Source organism: Misgurnus anguillicaudatus, chromosome 17, assembly GCF_027580225.2.
Source record: "Misgurnus anguillicaudatus chromosome 17, ASM2758022v2, whole genome shotgun sequence".
NCBI lineage: Eukaryota > Metazoa > Chordata > Actinopteri > Cypriniformes > Cobitidae > Misgurnus > Misgurnus anguillicaudatus.
Genome location: NC_073353.2, coordinates 17703038 through 17717100, shown reverse-complemented (window position 1 = coordinate 17717100; position 14063 = coordinate 17703038). Strand labels below are relative to the sequence as shown.

The 14063-nt window shown below is 37.6% G+C and overlaps 1 protein-coding gene across 4 annotated transcripts in view; it reads right to left on the bottom strand.

The window, feature by feature from the left end:
- Positions 1–6412: 6412 nt before the first annotated feature.
- LOC129452502 (histamine N-methyltransferase-like) overlaps positions 6413–14063 on the bottom strand; it is a 98492-nt gene continuing 90841 nt past the window's right edge. For 3 of the 4 annotated variants that reach the window (XM_073855070.1, XM_073855071.1, XM_055216403.2), the window contains exon 7: positions 6413–12266. In XM_073855070.1, coding sequence (XP_073711171.1) covers positions 11932–12266 — 335 coding nt within the window. In that variant the 3' untranslated portion in view covers positions 6413–11931. The remainder of the gene's footprint in view (positions 12267–14063) is intronic. The other variant, XM_055216402.2, reaches the window with a different exon arrangement.

Genomic DNA, 14063 nt, shown 5'->3' with positions numbered 1-14063 from the left:
ACTGATCTATATAAATGACTGGATTGCGCATGACGTCCCAACTGTGAAGCCACCGCGCCGCCATGTTGGTATACCCAAACATTCTATTAAATCAATGGATGCGATCAGATTTTAATGATAAAACATCACTTTACTAGTCTTCGTTTTTATATCTTAAGTTACCCTGTACATTATTACAACACAAACGTCCTAAGCATGTACATAGTTATTTACTGAAAGTTGTAAATTTTAGTTTTTAATCAGTTATTATACATTCATCTTCATTACAGTATCAGATCAGCAGACAGACCGCAGCATATTTAGTATTAATGACAAACGTGCTCATTCTGAAATCTAAATAAATAATCATACTTTGTACCCTATGTGCATGCAATAATTTGCTGGTTTATGTTATCTAAACTTCCAAGTTACCTAAACTTATTAAGAGAAATAACGCTGACCGTGTAGCTGAATGTCAAAAAAAAACTTTATTAATACCCGTGTCATTAACAGAACGCAGCAGACACACTCACCTTAACGTTTTTTTATAAATCAATTTTCCTGCCCTATTAAAGCATAAACATTGCAAATAACACCAGAATTAACAGTTAATTTACGTACACATATCCTAAAAAATAATCTTGTGTGACTGATACGCTGTAAAGCGTGTGAAATTAGATCATGTTTTTGAATGGAAGTCAATGGCGCCGTCTGCCGGTTGGGTATACCAAGATGGCGGCTCGAACTCTGCGCTGGCTTCACCTCACGCTGTTACGTTAAGCGTTCTATGCGCAATCCAGTCATTTATATAGATCAGTGGTTGAAATCCATGTGCCCCACTATGTCATTAGGTTACCATGGCTACCAAATAAAAAACAGTGGGAAAGTCCCTTTATGCAGAGCGTGTTGGTAATGACAGCTAAACCATGGGACAGGTAGAAATTACGCAAAAATATAAAGTACAAAATATATATGCTTAATCTGTGTATGCATGTAGTTTATTAGTTCAAGTAACATTTAATTCATATGCATATTTTTTTATTAATTTGTGATAATGTTTGAGACATGGCACGACATGTGAAAACTCTGGTGAAGAACAACACCAAAACACCGATATTGTACCACAAAACACCAATAAAATGTGATAAAATTATTAGCAAGAGCAGCCATAAAAAAGTCTACGGTTGTTTTGTTTATACTAATTAATGGTGCTCAAATTTATTCGATTTGATTCGTTTTTAATAGAATTGCACCCTGGGGACATAAATAGGCCCGAATTCTGGGAAATACTCAAATATTATTTGATTATACATTTAGGTCTTCCGGATATTATACTCCTCCTGGCTTACACACTGTGAATAATTTGCTACAAAATAAGACTCTACGTTAATAGTTATGTTAAATAGTTAAAATACAAATGTTAGTTTCATTTTGTCTAGAAGAGGACCTAAGCAATGATACAGTTTACCTATTTTTGCCCTAAATAAAAACATAAAACCATGCACAAACAACATTAAATAAGTAACACTGATGACATTCAGCAGTTTTTGTATTATATGTATTACAGGTACGGTCTGTAATCTATACTGTAGCTTTACTAAGGCAGGGGAATCCAGTCCACACTGCAGATGTCCAGTTTTGAGCTACTGCTGCCGAAAAGCGAAAGAAATTGTGCTTTATTGAACTAGAGCTTGTCAGCATTTTCAGAGAGCTAGTAAAGTATAATTGTGTCATCCTTTACAAAGCAGTGTCGGGTTGACAGCAGCCACAGAAGCCTCATTACTCTGTGTTTTATAGGGCTGTTTGAGGATAGCAAGATCGTTTGGTGATGAATAATGTCTTTCTCACTGGGAGCTACAGTAAAACATACAACAGCACTGCGCTGTGCCAGAGACGCATGGACCGTCTCAAATAAGATCAAGTCCACGGAGGAATTACTTTAATGGTTTCCGTCTGACAACCCTTGACATGCATATGGACGAGACTGAGTGGGTAAAGGGGAAATATTTTGTTGAGAGAGATGGGAAAAGACATTTGTAAAATGTAAAATAAAACATATGAAGAGTTTGGTTCCAAAACGCAATATATCCATTTTGACAAATTTTGGTAAAAACGTGTTTTCTATACCAAGAAAGTGACAAGATGAAAACAACTATTTTCTGTTACAAACTTTCACACAGCATCTTTAGGTTATAAAAACATAAAAAATTCAAATCCATAAGTTGATTTTCAAAGATTTATTATAAAAACAGATTATTTTTTCCACAAAATGCAATAAATCCATGACAAGTTTTTATACAAAATGCTATAAATCTATTGAATCAATAGCCTATATAAATGTGCATTCATCTTTGCCATGTTATATTCATTTAGTTGACTAGTTGTACACACTTATTAAAAATAGAAACATTAATGTTATTAATCAAAACACTTACTTTGTCATATTAAGAACCCTGTCATTGCGGTTACTTGACGTCTTCGCTTAACGTCTTTCACAGCGATCGAATGTTTTTGGTCCTGCTCGATTTTCGTTGACTTTGAGTAAAATTATGTACAGTTTTTCATAAGATCCTCTGGGGTCAATGTGTTAGCATGAGAAGCTTGATGCTGTCGGGAGAACAAGCACCCGTCTCCCGAGTGCCTCTCAGGGAAAATATTAGATGCTGATGGCTTACGTTTCTTTCCCATCACAGAAAACCATCACAGGTTTAGCGATGCAATTAAAGTATTATTTTGTTTTGTTTGTTGATCACGTAGTACAAAGTAGATGAGGAAAACCAGGACTCCGTGTACTACGCGCGTCCGCCATTGTTTGTTTACATTGCGTGACTGGTGGGCTGTAATATCAGAAATGGAGTTATTGCGTTCTGTAAAAAAGTGGGAGTGGCGTTTGTCGCATTTTGGGAAAAAAGGGAGAAAAGATGACAGAATAACACGGCGGATATTGGATTTTGCGTAAAATTAAGAATTTACTTTTAACTACTGACCTGATATAATACTGATTTTGGCAGTAACTCATTTTTTTCAAAAATGGCGTTTATTGCGTTTTGGAACCAAACTCTTCATATTTTCTTCTGAAAAACTGAAATATTTGATTCGCATAATAATATAAAACAACAAATTTGAAGGACACAATTATCTAGTAATACCAATAAAAGAACACTTAAAGAAATTGTACCGCACAACAAATAATAAAAACCTCTGTCTCGCGAATTAGCTGTGCATTATCATCATCATTGCATTATTGTACTACTTAGCAATATTTTGCAATGAGACAGTAAAGCTCCAGTCTAGAAGTAATCGTGTAAAACCATCTTTGTTGTGTCTCAGACCTCAGTGGAGTTGTAAACAAGTCACACACACATCCAAAAACAGGCTCATTTGACACTTTAATGGAAGCCTTCATTAATTTTCTGCTGGAAGCTGAAAGTGAGCTGAATCAGAAAAGGCGACCAATGAAACTTTACAAGACATTATTAAAGCAGGGAGCCACTCCCGAGACCCCGTCTTCAAATAATGTATTAAGTTTGAAACTTCATTTTGTATGCACAATTGAACGGGGTCCCACGAGGGAGAATACATTTAAGATTCACATAAAGGATATGGGATGGGAATGGTTTTTAATATAAGCAAAGTTAAGACACGATACAATTAAAAGAATGAAGGAGATCTTCCATTACTTCTTTGAAGGAACGCAGCTCTGGATATAAGATACTTTTAATGTGATTTCCCCCTGAATGGAATCTGATTTTGATGGACTGACAGCTATAATGAAGTCTCATATGAAAATGAAACTATTGATAAGGGTCTGATGAATGTTGTTTCAAAGCATCATCGTATGTAAAAGGTGTGTTGTGTTGCATGGCATAGAAATATGAGTTTTTTCAGGTGAGAAGATCAACGGAGCATTGTTAAAGAGGCCCGTAGCATTTCATATTGACTAAAGGAACATCAGATGGTGAGTCTTAATTAAGTCAATGCACACCGATGGGCCTTAAGAGGTTGCCTCATGGCTCTTGTTAATTAACTCCAGCAATGCACCATTGCTCAGACCTTAAATGCACATAAAACCTTCAAAAGTTTCGCTTTAGTGAGTCTTTAACTGTAATCAGTAAAATTACAAATTGGTCTGGGACTTACGAAGTGATGTTCAATAATTTTTTATTTTGAATACAAATCACAAAATAAATTGGGTTAATTCATAAAATGTGCATAATGACTCATTTAAAACTGTCTGATTTATAATGCCGAGCTATGATATATTATTGCCAGATCATAAATCATCGCAGTCTTGCTGTTAATCTACCCATTCAAGCCATCCTGAAATAAATGTTTTTCTTTTCTCCCCTCTCAGTCTTAGATAAATGAGCAAACCGAGTCTAATCTTGATCGTGGTATCAGGAACTACCATAAACTTATTTCAACTCTTCAGTCTCCCGTAGCATTTCAAAGTGCCTGCTTCATGAACCCAATGGCACTAGAGTTACAAAGAGACTTCATAGAAGCACCAGCCCATCGGTTTTTGATGCTACCAGCGTCCTCCAATAGGTAATAGAGGCAGAAGGCAAAAATCATCAATCAAAAGGCCGGTCACCATTCATAGGCATCTCAGGACGGGCACTATATAACCGCAGCTGCTTAACAGCACTAATTTTCCAGAATGAAATACATCACGCCCACAACGGCTATTTGCAGGATTTGTATCGGAGGCAATATTTCAAGGTCATGCTTCAGCTTTTGACTATTAAGGCCTGGTTGAAACATTGTAAGGGCAGGATATGTCTCGTCACAATCTCACAGAGGTCTCCGCGCTGGGATGATGGAGCGTGGGGTGATGAAACTCACAACAAGTCATTTGATATCATTGTTGAATCTCAATCTGAATTTTAGAGATTACCCCAAATCAGATGTTGGTTGTTGTAAAGGTTAGGGAGTGTCAAATACATTTTATTTGTTTTAAATACTTTACACTTCTATTAGGTTTAAAAGAACTTTTCTTAGGTCCAAGGCTTTGAACCGGTTCACGGAACAAAAACGAAAACCAGAAACTTTTGATGTTTTGGAAGGAACTGAAACGAAACCAGAAACGTTCCAAAAATGTGTTCCGGAACAGAATCGTTTATTTAAAATAATAGTAACCGGTTATTACCGTTATTTTTTTTCGTTGTTTGACAAGATTTCGGTGCAATTTGACTCCGTGAAGTTCACTTCCGGTCGTTATTGAGTCATCAGAGAAATGAGAAGCTTGCCACCAGCAAGTAGCCAACTAGCCCAAGTCTCGAATGCTCAATCATTAGAGGTAAATATTGTAGGCTACCAAGTATCTCAAGATTTGTTTTTTTAATTAGTGGTGTAATGGATCGCAGTTGATCCGTGATCTGTACAGATCTTGACCCATGCGATAAGCGGATTAATATGCCAATTTAGGGTGAAAGTTGATCATTTGCACGTGTTTCAAAGGCTTGCAAATGTTAACACTTAAGTGATTTTAAACAATTTAACCACAAAAGGTGCTAAAGTGAGCAATTTTATGGACGCACAGATGTATATGCGTTGACTGTCTCATACTGTAGTCCATTAAAATACATTATAAAGCACTGAAAAACAACATAATTTTCACTGTGTGTGACGCGACTGTTTATGCTGCATCTTCTTCCCGAAGCTCCATTTCGAATTCGTCCTCCATCTGTGTGTGTGTGCATGTTTAAGTGCACTCAAAAGTGCATACACGAAGAGATGCGTTCCAAAAAGCAAGCGAACAATCTTTCTGTTCTTGACAGGACACATACAAACAAATGATCTCGAAATACCACATTATTGTTTTTCTAATAAAAACATTTGTTTAAGTTGTTTGCCAATAAATGACATGCCAGAAATTATCCTTGTCTTAATTTATGTATAATGCTGAAACAAATGTAGGCATGTCAGAATTACCGTTATGCCGCTTACATAATATAGCCTTTTTTGATGTTTGATGACAAGATGTCGAGTAATAATTTAAGTTTAATGTCCTAATGATCAGCCTACTTATTTGTATGTCCCACAGCTGACATGGAACATTACACTCTTAGAACGAATGTGTTAAAAACAACACATTAGTGTTGATTCTGGGACAACACACTAACTGCGTTGTCCCAGAATTCACCCATCTCTGTGTTATTATTGAAACAACACATTTTGTGTTACTTTTAACACAACATGTGTTATATTTGAACACAAAATCAACACAAAATGACACATAATGTGTTAAAATTACACACAATGTGTTAAAAGCGTACCACACAATGATGTGTAAAAAATTAACACATCCTTTCTAAGAGTGTATTAACCGGTTCGGGAACATTATTTCTTTGTTCTAACCGGTTCAGGAACGTCAATTTAAGGGGTTGAATCGAAAACCAGATACTGTTTCTGTTCGGAAAAATCTGGTTCAAAGCCCTGCTTAGGTCACACATGAAAGAAAGAAAGCCCCACATGTTTCCAAAGTCAAGAGTGATAATATGATGACTATAAAATGAATTTTCCTTTAATGTCTTAATGTTTCTAACAGTGATAACCACATAAACACCCCAAAGATTTCTCAGTACAGTTTTATCAAGCTGTCCTCGCATGCACCTGTTTATTCTCCAAAATTGTCAGCAGTTGTGCGCACACTTAGGTAAATACAAATTAGGGTGCCTGACATCCTGGGGACAGCTGTGTTTTGCAGTGCACAAAGCAATAAATGAAATCTAATTTTTAAAATTCTACACACTTAGTCACTTTCAGCAAGAACATCTTTAGCTGCATGACATTGATCCAGTCTGCATTGTATTCTGTTGGGAGATTATTTATACAGCATTGGGAAACTCAACCAAACTTGCTCTTATTCGAAATGACTCTCTTCATTTCTACTAATTCATCAGTGATTGGAATAAGCCTCAAGTGTTACTCTAGAAAACAAGGTACAAATGGAACAATGAGAAGCTATGAATTATGGCTTAATTTGGAGAAATCATGTCTATTTAAGATCACACTGATCTTTGCAATGCCTGCTGCGGATAAAAATATTTGGGAAAATCTACAACGCCACCTGCTGGCTACTCTCATAATCGCACGTGTGGCAAACCTCTACCATATGGAAACATATGGACAAGTTACACTCCACTCATTTCAGAGCAACTGTGCTCATTCATCTATAGCTCAGAGCTGCAGTGTTTCAGACCCCTGCAGGCAAAATGACCCCTGCACTACTGCGAAAACTCCCTTATCACTGTCAACATTCAGCTGCAATATGAAAACGCAGAAACACACCAGTCCAAAGGAAAATATAAAAAAACTTTAGTCATGCTACATTAATTGCTTCCTAAAATATGCATTTAGACAGCACAGTATTAAATAGCCTTTATAGAACCAGCCCTGAATGCCCCGATGCAATTCTTTATACAGTAGCACTAAACATTTGAGCTTTATTTGGCTCGTAGTATTTTTAGACTTGTAATAAAGCCAAACAAACATTTAGTATGACTACACTCTGAAACAAAAATGCTGGGTTATTTTCAACCTTATCAAGTCAAATTAGGTCAAAAACTAACTTAGAAAATGTATATTTTTGACCAAATAACCCAGCATTTTTTGTGTACTGTTATTTGTATTTATCAAATGTATATAATGCATAAGTTCATGCATGCTTGCTACTTACAGAAACATCATACAGTATGCACCGATATCCCTTTTAACAAGGTTTGTTTGAATGGGTTGATTTTAATCTTTGACATGACAATATTAAAGAATGTATTATTTAAGGTTATATTTTCACAAAATTGTCTTTAGTAAATCACCAAAAACTTTGGCTGGGTTGGACTTGTGTTTGCACCGGCAGGGTCACAATTTCTCAGCAGAAACACATTTTGGCAAACTTTCTTGTTTAATTAGTAAAAATTAATTCTGAATATTTATGTTGGACATCTGACATTAAGAAATAAGATCATTGTTGGGTTTCACTGGTTGGGAAACACTGATAGGGAATATAGAGAGAATATGGACAAAAGCAAATAAAAAAAACGTTACACAACTTTCCCAGTAGATGGAGACATGATACATCATTTCACTGCGTGTACCAGGGGACTAACAAAATAACAACTGTTTAGCTCAGATGCAAAGCAGAGGATGTTCAAGTAAGCTGTTAGGAATACATCATTATTAGGCTACTTGCCTAAAATACAAACAAATATAAAACAATGTCAAAAGTGAAATGGTGATTAAAGGTTGAAACCTGACCCTAAATCCAACATCTCATGAGATTTCTCTGTAGCTGTATCCCCTCTTGCCAGAACCCCATAGATATATATACTAGATTTCGCCTTGTAGTTCTAAGCATGATGCATCAAAACCGCCGACATCTTGGGACAGGGGTCTTGTCATAGGAACTAGCTAGGTAAAGCTGCTATCTCTGCCTGTACTTCGATTCATAGACGATGCCAGACTTTTGTGCTGTGTATTAACTTTAGGCCTACTAGCACTATGCATTATAGTTAGAAAAAGTACATTTTCAAAATACCAAAACTTTTATTTTTTTTCTGGACTCAACGCTAAATACATGTCTGACTGTTGAAACGAACCAAAAGAAAAGCAAGAAAAGCGCATTCATTACGATTTATGGTGATTTTATTTCCATTACACCATTGCCTACAATGCGGGTTCCCCTGTTTCAAGATGGCGGCTCTATTTGACTCGTTCGGTCCAATGAACTGCCGTAGCCAAGGCGACATCTAGTGTACATATCTATGCCAGAACCCAAGGTCACCCCTCCCTTTTGAAATGCAGAGAAAAGCTACGGTAGCTGCCACAGGACAAACATGTCGTCGTCTGAGACAACATAGTGAAGAAACGGCTTCTGTAGAGCAGTTTGTCCCTTTCGTGCTACTGCACAAAAACATGGCGGTGCAAAATGGCGGCTTTCCAAAGGTCTTCACAGGTCCACATAGATCTGAAAACCCGAGGTCCGACCCAAGACCCGATCGGGTTCGGGTCTAAACGTTTCACATGTACCTCGGACACGGGTCGGGTACAATAATAGCGGCATCGGGTCTTGGGTAATTTAAAATGAATGTGGTTTTGCTCAACGAACCCGAGAAGACCTGAACTCTCTCGCATGTGTGCGTCAATGTCCTTTTCAAACCTCTCATCTGTTTGCCAAGAGCGCTTGCGACATTGTGTGGCTGGCGGTAGGTTAATTTTCATTGAGACAGACATGTCAGTCAATTTTAAATGTACATTTTAGCGGTTACCTTGGTGTCGTCGTCAGATAACAAAGTAAAACGAATGGAGCAGCTCGCCAAATTGGTTGCAAGGCAACCGGAGTTTCTTTTTGTCTGACTGCTGCGTGTGGGTCTGCAGAATGCACACTTGTCAGTGCCATTTACATTTGGGTCCAGTCGGGTTAAAAAAAATTGCCACTAGTTCGGGTCGGACTTGGGTCTAATTTTCTTGGGTTCAGGTATAAAGTGATACGGGTCGGGTACATTTCTTTGGACCCGAGAAGACCTCTACTAGGAGCTTTCCTGTATGGTCTAAGTTTACTTTTCCACAGTAAAGTTTTTACAGTGTTGAATTAACATGTAATGCTAGCGCTGATGAGCTTCGGAGTAAGTTTACTAGCTATGACTAGTCACACTGTGCTATATCAATTGGATGAAGAGACATGTGAGCACTGTAGCATGTGAGCGCAGTTTTTCTGTGCTAAAGTTGATCAAGACTATCTTGAGAACTTCCATTAGTGACGAACAATTGAGCAATTTGGGGATGTTAAGTATAGTGTCAAGAAAGGCAAGGGCCATAAATCTTGATGATTTTGTGGAAGTGTTTGCAAAAAGACACGGGAATAGGAGAACAAAGCTGTATTGATAAAGTTGTGGCCTAATAAAACAGGGATATGAATAGGTTGTGAATAGGCTTTGTTAAAATGTACATATTAATGCATTTTGTTTGCATTATCATAAAAACAGTTAGGCTAGGCTGGTAAAGGCAACTTTATCAGTGAAGTGATGCATGAGTTATAATGTAAGCATGATGTCATAAAATGGACAAAATCATGCACAGCAGAATGGATTATCAGACCTTCTCTCTTTGCCCTTTCACTGATCATTTATATAATATAAAGCATGTGCTCATCTTTTTCAATCAATATAATGAATTTAAACTGTATCATTTTAGTTTTACATGCATTTATCTTCCTTCAACCAAACTCAAAAGAGGTATAAGGTTATAATGGCACAACTAGTCACCAAACAAAATATCACGTTTCCTCATAAATCGTCATAGTAAAAATGTCATAGTAAAATCATACTTATTGAGCTTTTTAGTTAATAAGTCATTATACACTTGAACGAGGCCCGTTTTTATCTGTTTTGTCAAGTATTTACATGGTTTATCATACTGGGGGTTTTACTGTAGGGTCATGCAACTTATGTTGCAATCTATACTCTTCATAGACCTTTATTTAAACTAAAATGTGTGACTGTGTACATTATGATGCCCAGGCTATGCAACTAGGTTTATTTTGTTTTATATTTTACAATAAGTCAGAGCACCATATCGTCGCTGTCCGATGAAAACCACGTATGTTCATTTTGCCGATTTTGAGATTTTTCGACAGATTGAATGTCCAGGTTCATTTCCGTATACAGTATGCGTCACATACCTAAATGGCCAATGAAAACTTGTGAAATCATGTCATCTGATTTTCACGTATACCCATTTGGTGTCAAAGCTGTCAACCACGCCGCATATCTTCCGCCTGTGAAGCATCTCGCCGGTGTTATGGATCAACTGGGGATCGTGTTATCTGGGGACATGCGCGTGCACGCACGTACATTTATATGGAACGCCAAATAGTTCAATTGACGCCACTTACCAAACGCGCGTCATCTTTAAAACGCCGTAATTTACGACGTTTAAGTCGAAAAGACGGCATAAATTACGGCGTTTTAGCTAACAAACGCCGCAAATTATGGCGGTATCACAGCAAACCGCCGTTATTTACGGCGTTTTATAATCATATTAATGACGGCGTCATAGGCCTTTCCTAGTACGCCGTAATTTACGGCGCTTTCTTCTGAGGGTATGATCACCATACTGCTCGGTGAGGAAGTGGAAGATCGTCTGAGCGGTGGCTCTAACGGCTTCAGGGGCGGCCTGAACTTCCCGCCGCGCTTCTCCCTCTAGGGAATTTAACACGAACTGTAGCCGTTGGGCTGCACTCAAACCTTGCAGGTCGGACAAATACTCCAACTGGGCCTTCCACTCCGACAGGCGTACCTCAGACTCTGCTCCTCCATATTTCTGTATCCAAGGATTTCCCATAAATACGGGCATGACACGGGGTGGGGCCTCGGGCACTTCGTTGTCGGCCATTGGGCGACCTTGGTTACTCAATGCTGTGTAGCATTACCATGTCAGTGTATTGATTCATTGTCCCTTCATAGTTTGCAAGAGACATTTAATAAATGTATAATTAATATTAAATAAGCGTATTTAACTAAGACGTAGGCTTTTTAATGAACTGAGCGTATTCATCTGTCAATACGAAACGCGACTTAGCCATTCTAATTAATGATCGGAAGAACGCGTATCGATCACAGTTACTGTAAAATATGCACGCATGTCCATTTAAACTCAATTTTGGTCAAATGTGGATTATATCATTACACTTGCAAGAATATGGTTACATGTAAATATGCCGTACCAAGTATGACAACTCTACATTCAACTGCTTTTGATATACGGTGTTTTTTTTCACTTTCTGAAAAGTAACCGTTTTGGACATACGTGAGTTTCATCGGGCAGCGACGATATTTCAGTTACAGAAATTCTAAATGTAAGAATCTATGACACATTCTGCACTGGCATGAAATTGAATGCTAAACACAAAAGTCCTTTGGAGGTCAGGTCAAATATTAAGGAGTCATGGGGCTACGGCTCAACCACTAAGACTTCCAGGTTATTGTTGAACATTATCCTGCCATCCACCACATTACTGCAGTCTGGATGTCTCAGTAAATCCAGCACTCCTTTCTTCAGGTCTTCAGGAGCGTTCTTACTGAACTCTATCACATCAATTAGGAAATCCAGCAGCAGTTCTCCGACCTCATCTCCCTCTGTGAAACACTCAGTGATGTCTATATGGGACTGAAGCACATATTTACTGTATGGGATGTCCTTGGTATCCAAGAAGGTCTTTATATCTCCAGTAGTGACAGAGTGAGTAGCTCTGTAGGTCCTCAATAATTTTCCCCATCCACCCTCACCTATGCACACACAGGACTTTGTTAATAACTAGAAGTTGACAAATCGGAAATGCAATAAAAAATGGAACAGAATCCGGATGCTATTGTACACGAAATCATTTTATAAATCCTTACAAATACTTTCCTATTATACGACACATCATAAAGATGCATTTTTATGTCTCAATCACACTTCAAAGCACAGCAAGTTTTAAATTTGCCTCTTATCTTAGTACAGTGCTCCATGCCACTGACCCAGATCTGTCAAGTTAGTGATTAGATGATCTGGACCCCTATTCTTAAAGCTTTTAAGAATCGCCTCAAAGATCTTTAAATTTATTCTAAAAACTTCTATGTAGGAGTCAGATTAAGAGAGATTCAGGACCAATCTGAGAGCAACTTTGAGCAAGGAAAATACAAAAAACTTAACTGACGGAGCTGACCCCAGGCAAGACTGTGATTGGTTGGTTGTCCAAGATGGAAGCAAAAGAGTGATTTAAATATAGGGTCAATTATAAGCCATCAGTTTGAAATTACAAGCATAATTTTCCTGTTTTACCGTACACACACACACACACACACACACACTTTGTAAGGTTCGATCTTGTGATCAATTTGCTTATAGAAGTCTGTAACAGACCTAAATAATCTCTGCTGCATAGTTCCATTTTTTTCCAGTTGCCGAAGATTTTACTGTAGTTAATGTTGTGATTACTTCTATATCTGGCACTATGGTATGTCTGCACTGTGTCAGAGATGTTAACATGTCTTTAATAAGATCGATCACAAAGATGATCCCTGTATGATCTAATCTTATTAACTCACTATCATACATTGTGTGCAAAACTTATTGTCTCCCTCTTCATGTTTTGTCCACTTTCCCTGCTGCTAATAAAACTCTTAAGCCTCTTAATACTGCTAACAATTTTGGACTTTAAGAGCTCTTTTAAGGGTTAAGATGCTTTCTGAATTACTATTTTCTTTACTAGAATATTTTCTATAATTTTAAGTAGGGATGGGCAATATAAACGATATGCAATATAAACGGTACAAAATTGGCATACGATAGATATTTTAAATCTATCGCGATAATGCGTGTTGATGATGCAATCTACGCGCGAACTGCAGCCGAATAAACATGGATGGAAGCATCAGCGAAGCAGAGGAGCTCGTGAAAAAGACTGATGCAACATCTATTATTTGGATTTAAGCCGTCCAACAAGCAGCAGGAAAATATACTCTGTAGAGCAAGGGTGTCCAATACGGCAATGCTGGTAGATCGCACATAAGTTAACGCGCGAAATTGGCATTATGGTCTAGTAATTGTGAAACATCCAGTATATATATGCAGTATAGTCCTCACAAGCATTTAAAGTGTTTAGTGTTATAAAAATAATTAACTGTGTTTTTTTAGCAGATAGATCTTATCGGCTTTATCATTTTAAATGTAGATCACTACACAAAAAAGTCTGGACACCCCTGCTGTAGAGTGTGTCAGGAAAAAGTTCCAGCTAAGAGAGGTAACAAGACTAATCTGGCAATAACGGTTTACTTTTACTTACTTTTTTAGCAGTTTGGCTTTTCTAAGGGTCTATATAACCTGTTCTGAAATGAGTCTATTAAAATTATTATATCGCAATACATATTGCTATCGCAAGAGGCTGCAATATATAACGCAATATGGATTTTAGGCCATATCGCCACACCCGTCGCTATGGGCGGGCCATAGGGGGCCGGACCCGCCTTCAAAGACGCCTGTGCCCCCCCAGTATTTAAAAAATACTGTAATTTTAAATGATCATAGTTGCTAATTTTGTG